Source organism: Aplysia californica, unplaced genomic scaffold (assembly GCF_000002075.1).
Source record: "Aplysia californica isolate F4 #8 unplaced genomic scaffold, AplCal3.0 scaffold00164, whole genome shotgun sequence".
Classification (NCBI taxonomy): domain Eukaryota; kingdom Metazoa; phylum Mollusca; class Gastropoda; order Aplysiida; family Aplysiidae; genus Aplysia; species Aplysia californica.
In genome coordinates, this window is record NW_004797434.1 from 676,075 (window position 1) to 695,295 (window position 19,221).

General features: G+C 40.4%; 1 protein-coding gene across 1 annotated transcript; it reads right to left on the reverse strand.

Annotated features, from left to right (window-relative positions):
• Positions 1-306: 306 nt before the first annotated feature.
• On the reverse strand, positions 307-19,146 carry LOC101848815. The gene is made up of 10 exons (XM_005097801.3): positions 18,738-19,146; positions 16,308-16,402; positions 13,782-13,950; positions 13,073-13,187; positions 12,496-12,638; positions 11,825-11,963; positions 10,323-10,464; positions 9,079-9,184; positions 7,565-7,666; positions 307-6,567 (listed from the first exon to the last, which is right to left on the reverse strand). The coding sequence occupies exons 1-10, from the start codon at positions 18,916-18,918 to the stop codon at positions 1,772-1,774; spliced, it is 5,988 nt and encodes a 1,995-aa protein (XP_005097858.1). The 5' UTR covers positions 18,919-19,146; the 3' UTR covers positions 307-1,771.
• Positions 19,147-19,221: the final 75 nt, after the last annotated feature.

Below are 19,221 nucleotides of genomic sequence, written 5' to 3' on the forward strand. Positions count from 1 at the left end.
AGCAAACCACACCAGAGCACCCCCCAACCACCCACTTTTTAAATGTTTGTTACTATCTTTTAACACCTCTCATCTATGGCACTTATATGACCTTATTGTGTCGCAAGTGCTGCAAAACTCTCACTTAAAAAAAAAATAAACCAAGACCAACACAGGCACAGGTTATCATCTGATGAAGAGGAACAGTGTCAACTTCTATAGACACACAGACAGATACTTAAATACAGTATAACATGGATGGGTGAAAACAAAAGACTCGAAATCACACAACCGTCGAACTGTGCCTGTGGTCCCGTTTTTTTCTTCTTCTTCTTTATCTTTGTAAAATACTGATCGAACTACGGATCCCTCGAACTACCGAGGCCTGTCCCGACGAATTCGAGCTATCTGTGTAATACTGTAGTATATGCTTTCACACAGCCATGTAAAGACAAACATACTAATAGACATGTTGGCTAAGGCCAACACAGAGATTTATGATAACTGATCACTCAACTGTTTGTACATGAAAGTCTATCAAATACTTGAAGAGACCTTGTGAGGTAGTTGGGATCTTCACAATTTCGTTCACATTTTACAAGCCCACATTCCATTCCCCACTTTTGCCTCACAACAGCAAAATAGAACAAGAGTACACAGAGATCACATTCCATTATACATTTCAAGGCTTTGCCAGAACAATGCTATATCATACCAATGTCAAATGAACCACAAAACAAAAGGTAAGGAGAGCTACTTGCTCTATAAGCTTCTACAGATGCTTGAACTTGAACAAATGACACCAACAAACAATTCTGAGTCTGCACTTTATCCGTGGCAGGCTCTCCAATAACACACAATCTACCAGAGTTTACTTCAGAATGATCTCTAGACTTTTAAAAAGAGATAAACATACAGTGGAGGCAAAGAAGCAACCCCAAAACCAAGCAATAGTGCTCCAAATTGTCTAATTTTGAAATAGATTAAGACTTAACATAAGCTGAAAAGAAGAAAAATGAGACAAAACCGATCATTTTGCAAGTTCGAGTAGCACCATGACATGAGCATTAGAGTTCATAAAACACTAAAATTTGCGCCATTTTGCAGGACTCCCTACTATATTACAAATGCATCTCTTTAAGGCTCTCAACTAATCCATTCCTGAAATATTAACTCCCCTTTCAACACAGTAGGGCTAATACTAATAATGACTCTCCAGAATGTCCATCTCTGGCAGGAGCAAGCCTAGATGGGAAAAAACAAAACCCCCCCTCCCCCAAACAAACAAACTCATCATACTAATCATACAAATAGGTACGGAATTCTTCCAGGTTTCTCCAAAAAAGCAGTCCAGAAAGCCACCAACAGAGTAAACAATGCACCCACTCATTATTATGCCATAAGCTGACAAAACACCTTTTTTTCGATTCACAGAAGTTTCGAGATAGAGAGGCTTTTTGTTAGCATTTACAAAAGGCCTTCTTCCGAAATTTGAATTCTAATTTATTAAAAACAACTAATCACAGTTTCACTTCACCTTTTTTCCACACAAGTAGGGTAACTGATCAGGTTTTTGATTTAGCACCCAAAAATAATTTGGTGCCAAAATGAAAAAAAAAGGCATTTTGACAGCTTACGGCAGTATTGTCCAGGGAAAAAGTGCATTTCATAACATTAAACACAGCTGAAGAGCCAATTACCCATTCATTTAATAATAATAATAATAAATAGTATTTGTATAGCACATATTGCCGCTTGACAGCAAGCTCTATGCCTTTACATTATATTATCATCATTCTTCCTCTCTGGTCAACCCATGCTTCTTTCTCAGATATCTCAAAGCTCTGGTCATATGTCTCACGTACTGGATCTGGACCTGTGAGGTAATAAAATATGACGGCCCCAATGGATAAGCTGTATGGGGGTGACGGACAGGTGGGGCAAAAGCAGGAGGCTGGTAATACCCTTTTGAGTAAGGCTGGCTTTGGTAAGGTCCGGGAACACATCCGTACCATGGAAGACTTGAGGAGGGAGGGGCGGGGTGAGCTGGCAAGACAGGGGCGTAAGGCAACGCTTGGGGAAAGGTTTGAGGATATGGAAATGGATAGACAGAGGGATACAATGGATATTGCTGCATCTGTGGATAATTTGAATTTGGCACATAATCACTTGGTCCTTGCATGGGCAAAGGGGCTGCGTAGCTAGGTTGTTGTGGCCATACTTGCCAGGAGGAATGCATGCTGCCGTAATACTGCTCAAAATGGTCAGGGGTTACATTTTCTACATCGCTACTACAACTTGAAGAATTTTCTTCACTAGACCAAGAGGAGACTGAAGATATTTCTTTAGAGTAATCTTTCAAATGACTCTTCTTTCTTCTCTCTGCTACGCTACTTCTCTCATGCCGCGGACCACTGGTTTTTACTTCTGTGCCCCTATACCGAGAATTGTCACCCCACAGATCAAGCACTTGACGCTGTCGCGAGTAGTTTATTGATGAATTGTTCTCAGTGGAGTTATCTTTTCTTTTCGACCTTTCAGATTTACTCTTGGTGGGTGCCATAGGTTTTGAAAACTGAGCTACGTTACCATGAGACTTGTGACACACAGCATTGTCTACATGTGGCAGTTTTCTGTTATCAGAATGAGCAGTCTTTGACCGTTGTGTTGAGAGTACATTTCTTCCCTTCACACCATCCCTACTGTAGCCAACATTTCTAACTCTTTGAAGATCCTCAGCATATTTATTAGCATAACACTGAGGCGCAGACTTGTCACTGATTATTTCATTGTCAGATGAATTCAAATCAGAAATGTCTGACGTTGAACTGAGTGTTACGCCTGACGTAGAGGAGGTGGAACCATCGGACACTTCAATCCCGGCCAGTCGAGCCTCCGACTTGGATGGCTTTGTGGGAATGTCTGGTGTGTAGAAAATTGACGATCTTGAAGCTTTAAGGGAACTTTCTACACTATCATCCTCACATCTTTCTTTTTCCTTGGCTTGAGAAGTTGCCTTGAAACTCTTCTCTGCTCCTAACTCCGTGTAGTTTAACATTGCTTTCTCACTCAGGGTTATCTTTGCAGAGCTACAATTTTCCATTTTTTCAGTACCACCCACACGCGTATCTGAGCTACCACGTACTCTACCACCCCCTTCAAAACTTGCTTTAAAGCTGCTCTCACCAGTCTGAAGAGTCTTGTTTGTCTCCTTCACACTAGAATCCTGACTGTCGTTATCAGGACGCTGTGCATCCGACTCTGAAGACATCAACCCACTGCGGCTTTCACCGAGCGAACCTCTCTCACGTGAAACTGTGTCTGCCATCGAAGAGGGTAAATCCGTTTCCTCCTGACCACTAACTACTCTTAAACTACTATGATCTTTCGCAGCAGTTTCCACCTGTGATCCAGCCAGTCTTTTTCTTTCTTTCCGTTTTCTCAACATACTCTCATGCATCTGATCCAGTAACGCACACTCTTCATCCATTCCTCGTCTTTTCTCATTTTGGAAGTCGGCAGTGTCCTTGTGTTCCTTACTTTGAACTGTGCTCATTCCAAAGTCTTTATCCACCTCACAAAGTTTGTTCTTGTCCATATCCCCAATTTTATCCTTTAAATCATTTACATTATCATCATCTTTCTCTTTTCCTTTGTCAATCCCCAGAGTCTCCCCTTCCAAAGATGAGTTGTCCTGTGGCACCTGAGATTTATTTGACGAACTAGACACACCAGGTTTGGTCCATCCTGGCCTCCTCCTTTGGTTGTCCTCCCCATCTCGCCAGTTCAAGCCCCCATCTTCAGAACCTTCTTCCTCCTTAGGTTTCCTCCAGTTGAGGGAATCTGAAGGTCTGCCTTTTCCTCCCTTCCCACTTTTCTTTCCTCTTGAAGAGGACCAAAATCCTTTCGTCCCCAAAGAATCATGAACATCAGATTTCAGCCCCTTGTCAGCTGACCCTGCTTTATTAGTTGATTTACGACCATCTGAATTATCAGCAGATTCGGAATCTTTTACTGGCAATTCAACAGTCTTTAATTTCTCATAAAATTGATTTTGTTTCTCCAGTACTTTCATATAATCTTGTTGAATCATCCTCTCTAGTCTCTCATCAATTTGATTTTCTCTTAAAACTTTATCTGTGCCTCTCATTAAATGCAAGAAAGGATCTTGTTCCGCAAAATTATTACTGTCTGTTTCATCACATTCACCTCTCTCTTTTTGAAAATCATCAAAAGTCAACTGTTTTTTACCTGCTCCATAAAGTAAAAGAGAGTTAAATGCCGACCTTAATTTCCCTCTGTCAGCTTCTGTAAATTCATCGCAAGTTACGCTCTTGACAGAAATATTTGCACAGCTCGAATCAGTCTCCTGAGTGCCAGCATCTTGTGGCAAACATAAAGACTGTCCCCGGTTCTCCTCACAAAGTTGAAAAGTCTCAAGCGAGGACGATCCACTGTCTTGCAATTCACCTTTCTCCTGCGAGCTACAAACAGTTATTAAAGAAACATTGCCATCTGTAAGACAGGAATCTACCTTTTTAGAGAGCAACACAGCCTGGTCATTTCCAGCATTGCTAACTTGTTCTTCACTGACCACAAGAACCCCAACCTCTGAACTCTGCGGAGGATTATTCTCACACACTGAAGAACCCTGCGGAGTTTGAGGATCTCTATCAAATTCACGGTCAACATTTCCCTCTTTGTTTGAAAGGTCTTGCACATTTGGAATCATTTTGTTTCTTTCGTCTACTGACACATTACTTATTCTATTTTTTGTCTCCGAACTTCTCTCAACTTCTAAATGTGTTTTATTCCCCTCCACAAGAGAACAATTCTCCCCTTTTCTGACTTTCATTTCATTTCCATCCCCAGCATGTTTCACATCTTGATTCTCTTGTCCTTGAATTTGTTCACTCAAAGACTTCTCATCAGCCTTCATAGAGTGCATCTGTCGATACTCTTCATTGATCTGTCTTAGAAAATCTGCCACAGCAAACGACCGAGGCATTTTTTTGTGCGGCTCCCATTTATTACTCTCTTTTGGTGAGGATTTTGGCAAATCCACCTTGCCTTCCGTGGTAGTCTGCTTCTGATCTGAGAGGCAAGCCTTGGGACTTTGTTCAGGACGTAAATCCTCTCCAACAGAAATGCCAGATTTGTCATCAGCAGAAACGCTGACCTCAGCCTCATCAGATGTGGCCTTGAAGATGACTTTACTGCTTTGTTCGTCAACTTGGGGCTTTTTGCTCAATACTATTTTCACAGATGGCTCACGTGTATCAGTGGACAGATTAAGGGCACTCTGAGCATTTTCATTTTCTGCTCCACATGAAAACTGTTTGGTTACCCTCTTATCCTCTGTATCAGCCGTGGAGCCGATCAATAACAAAGCTCTTGACTTGATCTGTTTCAAACCTTTGGTCGCATTCATGACTTGAGTAAGAATATCCTGAGAAAGTGTTTCAGAGTACGACTCAACCTTGCTGGTTTCTTCTACATGATGGTTTGGGTCTGAATGTTTGTGCGAGTCTGTCACAGGAGAATCTTTTGATCCCACCCACCCACTATCACTGACATCATCAAGCGTTGCACTTTTCTGCAGCTCACTGACCTCAAGGTTACTTTGAGATGCTGCATCCTCATCAACTTCTTCATGAGAAACACACAATGACGAGGCAGCAGAGAGAACTGCATCTTTCTCAATTCCAGCGGCTACAGTGTCAATAAATCTAGCCACTTCCTCACAGCCGCTGCCACAGTTCTCTGCACTCTCCGTGTCACAAGGGTTAACAGCATCGTCGCACACTCTGCCTGCCGCCCTTTCTTCATCTGTAAGCAGCAATGCAGTTTCTTGTATAGAAGCCCTATTCACCTCATTGGATTCTGCAGGTACACAAGGCGAGAGATCCACAGAAAAAGCGGTTGTTCCTTCCTCGCATTCCTTAACCGCTTCATCATTTGACGGAACCTCTGAGCCAGGATCCCTTGTCACTTTTGCACAATCCATTCCTGGCACCTGCGACTGACCAGTATTTTTATCGTCACATGTGGAACGGCCTTCCAAAACCTCTGCTGAAATCTCTTCCTCCAACACCACAGAAATTTGTTCAGCATCTACACATCCTTTGTCAACAGTTTCCCCATGATCACAACTCGTAGGACCACAGATTTGTTCTTCTTCCGCATTGGTCGCCGCAGAACGATTATTAGCTTCAGTTTTGTGGACAGCTTTAGCGTTGTCTGTGACATTTTGTATCTTTGCATTACTGGTCAAAGCAGACTGATTGACAGCTTCAGAGCAGTCAGCGACATCTTTTGTTTTAGATTCATCAGATAATAAATCAGAGGAGCAGTTGGCATCAACCCTGTCCCCTCGTCCATCTCCATCCTCTTCAGCAACAACACTCATGGTAGCATTCCTAACAGTCCCTGCACCATCAGCCTTCCTCTCAGTCACAGGAGCAGCATTCACAGCGCCTGCCAGACTGTCAGGTGCTAACTCTGGGCGGGTGATGATCTGCTGAGTGCTGACCACATCTTCCAGGTTGACTGCCACAGGCCGAGTGGCCAGGTCATGGGGAATTGGATCTGAGGGAAACCAAACGATTCATGTTTACTCTTCCAACTTTACAAAGGCACAGTTCAGTTCTCAAAATAATAATTTCTATATATGTAAAAAGAGGTGTTATAAGTGATTCACATTTAAAGAATGATTAGTTTCTTCAAGAATTCATAAAGCACAAATTCAAAATCACAATACAATTAAAATTAATTTTGGTATCAAAAAGCAAAAAAGACACTTCTCTCACTGACTCTTAATCATCGCAACGTTTGTGATATTTTATTTGGGCGATGTCCAATTTTCGTCATCACACCCTCCACAATGTTAAAATTAAGGAAAGTTTTTCTCATTCTAGCAATACCCAACTTGAGTCCTGTGTGCTCTTATAACCTTATGCAGTTGCAAGCACCATGAAATTCTAATAAAACAAGCTTAGTCCTACTGAAAGTCAAGATGAAACAGGTTCAAAATTAAGTGCAAGAATCCCCAAGAGCCCTTCTTTTCCCCCAACGTTTTCGTCTAACAATTCACATTTGCCTTTTGTGAACTTTAAATTTAAGTTGGTTGTTTTCACTTCAGATCACAGCAGGGCTTGGTCTCTCTTTGCAAAGTAAGAATGGTTGCAGTATACAAAAATACATAGTAAAAATTTAGATTAAAAAATGGTAGTTTGCATTAAAAAAATAGCACTATCGAAGTTTTGGAGTAAAGATCAATTTGGACTAGCTGGGTAATTATGACTCCTTCTGCATAATGTGCGTGATGGCTACAATACCTAAAGTACTGATCCTTTATAAACTGGGCAATAAGGTTGAATCTTCTATGGCCTTCAGTGATTTATTTCAGTTGCAAGGACTTGATGACCTATTCACAGAAAGAAAGGCATATAACTATGGCATGTGCCTTTAATCCCTCTCTTGCTCTGCTAGAAAACAAAGCTACAACAGAACAAAACAAACTCATCATAAGATCGGATATTTCAAGTATGATGCACTGCATGAAAAGCAGAATTTCGCTACCCACCTGGAAGTTTCTGGATGTGCGTCTTGCATTTCCTCTCCACGGCCCACAGTTCCTTGTCCTGACCCCCTGCGCTCACAACTGTGATGGCTGCCCCGTAGCTACCTGTAACAAATAAAGTAAAGCAGTACAATAAATGCGTAATAAAACCCCATGAAAGCAAAATCACTGCATGCAATATGAAATGTCTCCGAAAAACCCTAAACATCATGAGACGAGATAGGCAGAGAAATGAAGAAGTAAGAGCAGCTATTAGCACTGAGTCCTGCCTGCATTTCATAGAAAGAAAGAGAGAATAAAATGGGTTTGGCTCCCTGTTATGTATGTCACCTAGCCAGCCAGCCTCAAGAGCCTATAACACCAAGCACTCAGGCTATAAAGGAAGAGGAAGGCCACGCAAAAGGTGGATTGAGGGTGTCAAGGAAACCCTGAGAAATCATAATATCCCAACTGAAAGAACTGCGGAGCTGGCCTACCACAGAAAACTGCATCTCCCCTTGACTCTTAAAGGCAATAGAGGATAAAAAAGTAAAAGTAAAGTAAGTATTATATTCAGTCAGAATGAATGAAAAGTCAGCATGACAATGGCCGCATTTTGAGAAGAAAAAGTCATGCTAAAAATAACACTGAGAAACATCCACAAACAACACACTGTGAAATGTGCTACCTTCCAGTCAGAGAGTGTGTATGTATGTGGCACCTGTGAGCAGCTATTTAAGCTACATTGTTGTCTTCTCTCATTTAATTTATACTCTACTTTGGCTACACCTTTATACATCCTTTCTCAGAGTATACAATAGGGAATTTTGGTAAATTATGGAAACCCCCCTCCCAATGAGTTCCTGGCTTTTGTTAGTCCCCCCAATAAAGATTTCCTCATTAGTTTTCACTCAGTGAACACAAATTCACAAACAATGCAGGATTGTGCCCATATAGGTACCATGTTCAACTCTCCAAAAACACCTCTCAGTACATTTGTCTTTCCTAGGTCTATCTGTGTCAAGAAAGTATAATAATAGAGAGCATTTGTATGGCGCAAATCCCCGCTCAACAGCAAGCTTTATGCGCTTCACAATCTATACTATTACCCCAGCAGACCTAAGAGCATTCTGAAACAGCCTCAACTTCCTGGGAAGCACACAGTGCAGGCAGCCATTTATAGGCGCTAAAACATTAACAGGCTATGCCAGTGAAATTCTTTCCATTAACATTGTTTCTCTACCATGAAAAGACAAATACAGAACATCATCCAAGTTTTAAAGAGGAAATAGATATTGATTTACAACATCAGGATTCACAACAACAGCAAATGATCTTAGCAGTTTGTTCATGTTTGAGTGCTTACTTGGCTACTTGCACTGTGTTCCTTAGGAAGCAGAGAATGTTTTTGAGTATCTAGGGTCAGCAAGGATAAGAATAGTTGTTCAGAGCACAAAGCATGGATATATGCGCTATATAAATAAATTATGTTAATATAAAGGTACAAATTCTGAAACACACTGTCAGCACAAACTCACCAAAGCGTCCTGCTCTGCCTATCCTGTGCAAATACGTCTCAGAGTCATGGGGAACGTCTAAATTGATGACCAGGTTCACTTTGTCTGCATCTATTCCCCTTGACGTCTGACAGAGAAAGAAAGCAGAATGCTGAATCTTACAAACAAACAATTGCAACATTCTAGCATGCATTTCTCAAATTAGATAAGATATAAGATAAAATAAATCATTATTATCCAGATGCTATCACATTGGTTTGGTGTTTCACCACTCATACACACACACCACATCCATTTAAATATCCTTTCTTCCACACACATATCTGTACACTTAATCATATAATAGTATGCTTGCACTTAAATTATAAATGAACAATTATAGTTAACAATAATAGTATTCAGCTAGATACATAATCGGTATTCTGATAGTAACCCATTGATATTCTGATAATACATGCTATAAAGGTCAAAGGAATACTTAGATGATTAAGATGATAAGAGTTTAATGGATGGTGGTAAAAATGACCTTCAGTATCTTTCTTTTTTACAAATAAGAAGCATAAGTCTTTTACTTTTTATTGATGTTTTAATTTGAGGGAACAAGGGATTTCGGTTGTCCGAAAGCAGGAATTGATTTTCCTTGTGTGACATTGTATAATTCACCAAAATAAAGGAATGCTGACGTTGAAATTTTGCATGCTGTCTGTAAAGCAAACTGAAAACAAATCCATCCACCAAACGCCCTATAGTTGACAAAGACAGCAGTTATTAGTCAGAGGGATGCGCCAAAAAGACTGGAAGCAGTTTACGTCCCAATTGACACAACTAAGGTCATTTAGGAGGCAGGCTGCTTTTACCCAGCCTATCAGGGTCAGCCCGAGCAGTATGGGACACAATATTTCAGCAGAATGATGGAGATACACAATAAAATACTCTCCCTAAGCATGAATATAATCTCTTGTCTTCAAGCGGGAGCACCATTAGCTCAGATGCCATAGTTAACATCCAAAAACATTATTTTCTAATTTTTTTAGTAAGAGTTTCACAGCACTTGTGATACAACAAGGTCTTATAATATGAGCCAAAGATTAGAGGCGTTACAAGAGAGTAACAAACACAAAAAAATAAAATGGAAGACATATAATGATTATAGATGTTTGATAGGAAAGAAGGAGCCCACCACACAAGAGCACCTGCCATCCACCCACTCAAGACATTCTTAAACTTAGATTGTATGAGTAAGCAAGATGAGGGGAACCACATACCAGATCAGTTGAGATGAGGATGCGACACTTGTATGTTTTCAGCTGCTCCATGGCAAAAGTTCTTTCTTTCTGATCTAGGCAGCCAGCAATACAGGCCGTGGGCCAGTTCCTCATCTCCAGCTCTGACTGCAAATTCTGTGCCCTGTGAGCCCCAGACAGAAGATTTGTTTTGTTTTGAGTAGGTGTTTTACGGTACTATTGATTCAGTTCGGTCATATAAGCGCCATCAGACAAAAGAGAAAGAGAATTTAACTAATATAAAAAACAACATGGCTTTGGTTTTTCCCAGATTAAAATTTTTAAATTACAGAATCAATTGAATAACAATTTCAAAACTGTTTGTCATCACAGTTATTACAGTCAGAGGGACGCACCAAAATGACTGGAAGCAGTTTACATCCCAATCAACACAATCAATGTCATCTAAGAGGCAGGCTGCTTCGACATTAAGTATAACTGGCATCAAAACACAAGAATAACCCCCATCCAAAAAAACAACAACAATGCTCTTTCCACTGTTTTGTTATAGCAAAAGCAAAAATATTAACACTTTCATCATTAACCTTAGCACCGCTGTTTTCACTGCAAATCTATATGTAACTACACGTCAACCCATCTTACAAAAACAGAAATCCCTTTCTTTTTACACATTATGAAAAGCCCAATATGCCCCCCCAAGATATCATCTTCTTCAACATTATAAGCTCTCTTTGCCAAAGGGCATACCAGGAGGACCAGGCAAACTCAGCACCGTAAGATAAGATTTTTATTGATCTCCAAAAAGAGAAATTTACTGTGTGTGACATGGTAAATACATGCACACGCACTCGTCAACACACAATCTCTCTTTTTTTTTTGGGGGGGGGGGGGGGGGTCAGTGTTTTACGACGCTGGCAACTGCATAAGGTCATATGAGCGCACACGACATATTAAACATTTTCAGTTGGTAGGAAATTTGGAGTTTTGCCCGCGTGACGGCCGAAGCCAACGTTTATCGCTTTTAGACCACCAAGGGATCTTTAATGTGCGCAACTTGCACACCAGACCTCCAAGATTTTTCGCCCTTGTCCGAGAAGGCTAGGTGTAGATCTTTCCAACCAGAAGATCAAGGGTGTGGCTGAAAGACAGCAGTAAGGAGCCAAGGAGTAACCATAGAAAGGCTGCAGAAAGAGCTGGGAGCCCAGAGGAGGGGGCACAGGAGGTGAGGGGGTGGGGGCAGAAATTGGAAACAAAAGCAGACAACAGAACATTGCTAGAGAGCAGGAAAGGAGGTGAAAGGAGACAATTTCAGACAAGAAAATTTTTCGGTCGCTACCCAAATTCAAACCCGGGACCTTTGAATGAGAGGCAAACACCTTAACCTCTAGACTACGAGAGCCCCCACACAATCTCTGTGAAAGTGTCAAAATGAGGGGCTTATCAAAAAATACTATGATAGACTTTTTATCATAACAAGACTCTTATAAACAGATGTATCACAAAAGACACAAAAGTAAGCTTACCGGGTCTGCATGTTGGAGAAAATGAGACACTGTTGGAAAGCCACTGTGTTCAGAATATTCAGGATCACATCAGTTTTGGCTTTGAACACAATATTGGCTAGGGGATGGTTGGGGACAACAACGTGGTACTGCTTGATGCCTGTATGGGTTTAAAAGATGGGGAAGAGAAGTGAAAAGTAAGATTAAAGACAAAACTAAATAAAAGTGTAATCCACGCTGGAAATTCTGAGCAGACACAAATAGCAGGTTGACAGTGCAAATGAAAACATGAGTGAGAGATCACAAATAAACACAACTACCCAAACAAATGTCACTTTGCACAGAGCCACGGGCTCAAGTACACATGCACTAATATCCATCTCCTCGCTTTGACTGGCTACAAGCACTTCAATTCTCTCACTCACTGCATTTGTTAAACTAGTGCACATCCCACTTATCAGCTTTTATTGTTGATAACTAAATGCACCCAAATTCACCCACCAAACAGAATGTTTTAGTAACAGTTTCACAGCACTTGCAAAACAATTCGGTCATTTAAGTGTTAAAGATTAGAGGTGTTACTAGAGAGTAACAAACACAAAAAAGCAGGAGGAGAGATCAGGACGATAGATGTTTGATAAGAAAAAAAGGAGCAAGCCACATCAGAGCACCCGCCAACCACCCACACCCACCAATCAGGGCCGGGTCTGTGATGTTGAGCCGGACAAACGTCGGGTTCCTCATGTAGGAAGTCAGGTGATGAGCCAAGTACTCCGGGTAAGTGGCAGACAGGGCGAGGATCTGCTTGTTCTCAGGTAGACTTGAGTATATCCAACTGAAACGTACAACGATCAGAGATGTAAGAATCCAAACTAAAGAATAACAATAAAGGGAATTAATACAGCCCCTAACCACTAGAAGGCCCTCAGCACTGTACAATGCAGAATTATCACTCACCTGATGAACTAGATGACAGAAAATGCATATTGTGAGACCATTTACCAACAAAAACACACACACAAACATATACACGCAAAACTCAATGACTAACACACAAATAAAAATACAAAATTTACTGGCAGAGGATAGTGTTGTTTTAGGTTATTAACATTTTATTTTCCAGGCTGCTGAGATAATTCAAACTCATGAAACCCATTGGGTCTTAATGTCCAACATGTTCATATTTTTTACCAATCACATTTGGTTAACATTAAGACATGATTTAAATGGCATACAGTATCCATTTGTGAAACTCAAACCAAAACTCACTTAATGGACTCCTGAAAGTGGCCTTCTTCTAGCAGTTTATCTGCTTCATCAAGAATAAAGAGCCGAATACTGTTTGTCTTCAGAGCTCCAATCTCAATCAACTGTTTCACACGACCTGCAAAGCAAAAAGCACTTTGATTTTTACAAAGTAATACACAAAAACATTGCAATATTCATTTCGGATTTTAAAATTATTTCCATTTCAAGATATCAATTGATTTCTTTCAATATTCGAAAACTGGGGGGATTGCAGAAAAAAGAATATTTAAATCAGCATCGAAGTTGTATCTGCTATCGTTTGTAAAGTACAGAAATGAAACTTGAAACCATGGGTTGTTGAACTGTAGTGTACAGCAAAAAGTCTTCTAATTGAGATGCCACATTTCCTAAGGATGGAGACCCCCACCAGCCACATGCAAAGAGCACTTTTTTCTCCCAAGACATTACGATAACACTGTGCGAGCGAAACCTGTACTTCATTGGTAACATCTTAAATTTTTATGATAACAATGACCCTCGTCCAAAACATTGGATTAGGGACCTGGGTATTTTCATTGCTTTCCACTCACATGGCATGGTGTTATCGGAGGTGGACGTAAAGTCAGACATTCCACCACATAAATAACTTATATATCACAGTTGAAAGAGGCATTAACTCCATACCTTGAACATTATGCATTATACCATCACTTCAGTCCAGCTGTCTTACCTGGAGTGCCAACAGCAATGTGGCAGTTCTTGGCAAGAATCTTGTCCTGTAGGACAGGCATGCCTCCAATAAATGTATGGCACTTGAGCTGAGCCATGGTGGAGCCTATTGTGTTCACAACTGACTGGATCTGCTGAGCAATTTCTCGGGTAGGCGCCAAGACGAGTGTCTAGAGAAAGATAATTGACAATAAAAGTTCTGGATACCTTCAAAGTTAGATTGTTGTCTTTTTTGACACTCCTGCATTAGTCAACACTACAGTCATCTGAAGTACAATTGATTGATATCAGTTCAACATATATAGCGGAACTGTGGTCTACCTGCGCTGAGCGAATGCCCGACTTAGGCACTGAAATCTAGATAAGAAAGAAGGTTTTATTCCGAGGTCCTTGAGATTAGGCAAGTCAATTAATAAAAATGCATTGCATCTGTGTTGTATTTAAGTGTAAGAACCGATATGATGCTGCAGTGGACCGAAGTGTTCACAGTTAAGTTGTTTTCCTTTTAAAAAATTTGAATGAAAGTGTTTTTATGCCCCCAGCAACACAATTTAGATCATTAACATTCAAAAGAGGCTGGCTCCAGCGCTACCTGCCAAGGCCAACCCAGGCTGAAAGGGATACAATACCCCAGCAGAAAGACCGAGATACTCAATTTTTAAAAAAGTATTCTTATTCTTATATATATATATAATTATTATGTGTATATATATAATTATTGTGTGTGTATGTATACATATTATACATTTATATTGCTTTCCATTGTGTGTGCAAATTAGATGCTACTGTTGTCTAAATGTAGATATCTAGAGGCTCCATTAGAACAGGAAATCAATACTCAACAACAATAATGATGAATATTTTCTATGTTAAAGAAACATCAAACCATATCAGATGAGGGGAGAGGGTAGGGTGGGGTGGATAAGAGTTTGAGTCTTGTTAGATAGAACTATACTCGGTTTAATTCTATTGTTGTAGTCTTCACCTAAGATCCCACAATCAATACTTCCGGTTCAGTTAAGATTCTGCTGTTAAAAAATAAACCAAACAAAGCAACAACAAATTTTAATATACAAGAGTCATCACTAAGATAAATTATCTCCCCCCCCCCCCCCCCCCCCCCGGAGTGTAATAAGGGACTAAAAACGCTGCTCTCCATATCATACTTTACTGAACAAAACAAAAAAAACCTTCAAAGGTCAGCCACGCTCATGCATGCGATCACACCTCCAAAGGTGCTGTTATCTCTTTTTAAAAAAAATATTTGAAATCATTGTGCGGTCCACTTTGTGAAAACCAGGAAACAAAATTATTGTAATCAATAATGTTATTATTTATAGACCAAGACATACTGTTAGCAATCAGAAAAAGCTGGCATTGACCCTCTGTTGTGTTCGCTATTCCTTACTCATAAAGTTAGTTATGGCACACGCCTAGAATCAAGCAATCATAATATCTTAAATTCAGTTTTAAAGTATATTTTTATCCATTTCTAATACTTAAATATTTTAGCATATTGAAAGATTATCTTTATAATTTGGTATGTTTGATAATTTTATGTTACTTGGACAAGTTTACTTCTTATTTTACACATCTTTTTTTTATTTTTAAACTAGATTATAACATAAAACTCTGAAAGAATTGAACAGTCCGTATCACACACATAATTTTTCTTTCTCCCTGTCATTATCCGTCAGTTGATCACAATCTCTCTCTCTCTCTCTTCTCTCTGTCTGTCTGTCTCTCTCTCTCCTTCTCTTTCTCTCTTTTATTTGATTTTTCCCATTCTCCTTCGTCCCTTCCCAAGGCCCGCCCCTCCTCTTTCATCCCTGCCCCATCCCCTCTTCCTTTCGTGCATTTCCCCACCCCCACAACGTGGCCCAGCCCGGTAAGATTCTATAAAAAGAAACGCCACAGTTCGAGATTTAGCCCACACTCGGCGGCCATATTTGATCCCCACCGCGGCGTACTGCTCGTGGCGCCGCGAAGAGAGAGAGGAGGCTCCATTAGTTCTAAACTCCTTGATATATATATATATATATATATATATATATATATGAATATATATATATGAATATTCTTAGTCTTATCCAAAGGTCAAATTGGAGAATTAAAAACAATAGCATGGTTTTAAATTCCTGAATGTATTGAGCAAACAATATCAACAAACTACGAAAAAGCTTATTTTACCCTGCATAATAAATTGCAGATTTAAAGATAGAATAAAAGCTTGAACAAAGAATCACTTACATTACAACAAAGGTTTATCATAAATGGAACTCAGGTTGTCATTAAAACATGAATTGTCTGTGAAAGAGCATTCAGGAAGCTGTAGGGTTTACTTAGGGAATACTGAATATTGGAAGAAAACATCACTACTGGTTCTATAGTACACTCATGAATAATTAGCAATTTATATCAACACTGTAATTAAACGGTTCATTATAAACAGGGAAAGTGTTGTAAGAAGTCTCCATTATCACCAACTGCCAACATTTTTTCCTGTACACTAGCTGACACCTCTTACCTGTACACAAGCTGTAGTCGAGTCTATACTCTCCAAGGCAACAACTGTGAACACACAGGTCTTTCCAGTACCAGACTTCGCCTGAACAATTAGGTCTGTAGGGATTGTAAATTTTTGTGTGGTTTTAGTAAGTTTTATGGCACTTGCAGGATCATAAAAATGCAATGCATGAACTTGATAAGCAAGCAAAAATAAAACAATATAAAGCTTAATCTGTAAATTAGGTTTACCCAGTACTAATCCACGTGCACAGCAGAACTTGAACTAAGGACTCACCAATATACCTTCAAAAAAGAGGAGAGTTGTTCTCATTTTACAGGGGACATATAATTAGGCTACTTTAGTAAGTTTTTGGCCAAGATATTCTGTCCATGCATGTCCATAATTACTTTTAACTGTTGTACCATTCATTTTCTTTATGAGAGAGCAATGGAGAAAGGTGATTGGGAGACCTGCAGCCAGGAGCAGGGCTGGTGTTTTTTTGTTTTGTTTTGGTAAGTGTTTTACGGCGCTCGCAACCGCATAAGGTCATATGAACACGCAGGACACACTAAATATTTTCAGTTTGGGAATTAATTTTGAATTTTGCCTGGTGGGTGGTGGCCTTAGCCTATATTTTAGACCACCAAAGGATCATTAAGGTGAGCAGCTTGCACACGGGATCTCCGAGATTTTTTGCCCTTATCCGAGAAGGCTAGGTTTTAAATCTTACCTACCTTAAGATAGGTGTGTGGCTGAAAGACAGCAGTAAGAAGGAGCCAAAGAATAGCAGTAAAAAGGCTGCAGAAAGAGTCAGAAGCCCAGAAGAGTGGCAGAAAGTGGAAGCGAAAGCAGAAGACTGAACATGACTAGAGAACAGGAAAAGAGGTGAAAGGAGAAAATTTTCCATCGCTGTCAGGTTTTGAACCTGGGACCTATTGAATGAGAGGCGAACATCGCAACTTCTAGATTACGAGAGCCCCCAGGGCTGGTGAGGGGGACCATTGATTTGAATACAAATTGTAGGCCTGCACACATTTCCCAGCCGGTGATCTAAAAAGTAATATCCCTCCATCAGTATAGATATATATATACTATTAATACAGAGTACTAACAGCCAAACATATTTGCCTCCCATACAGGGCAGATCGTTAAGAATTTCCCTCTTTTAGTCTATCAAGATCTACTACATTTTCAAAATAAGTAATAAAAGCCTGCTTCAAAGCAATGCCATGGACGTATCCAGCAACAGAAAAAAGATGTCAAAATAAAATACACACATTAATACGGAAGGACATCCGAAATGAGTGACCACCCCAACAAACAAAATAAAGAAGAGACCTGGCTAACCCTATCTCTACCCCTCTATTAAAGGCTACTCTGTGTAGTCATAGTGGTCGCATTTGAAGTCCTCCCCTAAAATACGGTCCAAACTATCCAGGACGACCACCCACTGATAGTTGCCCCGCAGTTGACAACCCATGAGATCTAGCAAAGAAGAAAAAGATGCAATGAATTAAATAGAATATGTGGCCGTTGTTACGGTTGTTAGACAGTTAGAGCAGGTTCCACTACACCTGGCAGGCATTTAAAAAAATTTAAGTACTTGCCTACTTACTTTAATATGATAAAGTTTATGATGAAGTGAAGCATTGCATGCACTACATTTTTTACTCTGATCATTCCCGCCTTTTTTTCTTTTCTTTTGGCACTTTTTGGTAAGTGTTTTATTACGGTACTCTCAACTGCATAGGTCATATGAACGTGCCACATTCAACTTTTTCAGTTGGTATAAAATTTTGAATTTTGCCCGGGAGGCACCGAAAGCTACTCTTGTCTTATTATTAGAAAAGTCTTATCGACTTTTGGACCACCATGGGATCTTTAACATGTGTCGATGATGTGTGCAACTGGACTTGCACGCGGGACCTCCAAGATTTTTTCCCCTTGTCCGAAAACACTAGGTGTAGGTGTAGATCTTTCCTACCACAAGATCAGGGGTGTGGCTGAAAGACAGCAGTAAGAAGGAGCCATGAAGTAGCAGTAGAAAGGCTGCAGAAAGAGTCAGGGGCGCAGAGGTGGGGGGCAAAGAAGGTGAGGCACCGTGAGCCGTGAGGTGGTGGGGGCAAAGAAGGTGAGGCACCGTGAGGGGGTGGGGGCAGAAAGTGGAGATGAAAGCAGACCACAGAATATTGTTAGAGAGCAGGAAATGATGTAGACCTAAAGAAGAACATTTTAGAGAAGAACATTTTCGGTGGCTAGAGTCTATCTGGCTGGATTCGAATCCGGGATCTATTCCTGTTGCATGGGCATGAGAGTGAGAGGCGAACACCACCTCTAGGCCAGGATGAGAGCCCCCCCCCCTCTCACTCCCATATCCATAACCTGTCATAGAAGTAGAAAAGCACAGCACCCCTTCATCCAGCCTCAAAATGAACAGGCCCTTCTTACCTAAGCCACAACGTCCAAGCGGAATGGCTTTTAGTTGTATAGGAGAGGGCATTTCAAACCCGGCATTGTTGAGTCCTTCCAGCACGGGCTTCGATAACAGAAGTCCCGCGAAGTCAACGGACTCTGTAATAAGTACATCATGGGTGCGTTCTTTTTCCTTTAAACGATGAGCTACAGACATTTTTCGTGATTATTTGCTTCTGTCACGTCACAAACATCAATGAAAAGCACCGCAAACATCACTGTGCGAGATCGTACATTATTGTCAGATTCGGCAGATGGACGTGCGTCTTGCGTTTCCTCAGTCAATCAAAGGAACCAGTAAGAAGAGTTCGTTCTTTCGTTTTGCGTCTTTCAAGCTAATCACATTTTGTTGCTGTATGCTTGATTTTATTTATCCCGTCATTTGATCATTTCGAACAATACGCCATCCTTTATCATCCTTTCAACAGCTCATTTAAAAAAAAAAGGAGTGACTTATGAA

Excerpts from the sequence above, each read along its gene's own strand:
- LOC101848815 (XM_005097801.3), bottom strand. The coding sequence starts at position 18,918 with ATGTCTGTAGCTCATCGTTTAAAGGAAAAAGAACGCACCCATGATGTA. Across the intron at positions 13,188-13,781 it reads CATTGCTGTTGGCACTCCAG|GTCGTGTGAAACAGTTGATT; the intron begins GTAAGACAGCTG and ends TTTGCTTTGCAG. Across the intron at positions 11,964-12,495 it reads CACAGACCCGGCCCTGATTG|GCATCAAGCAGTACCACGTT; the intron begins GTGGGTGTGGGT and ends AAACCCATACAG.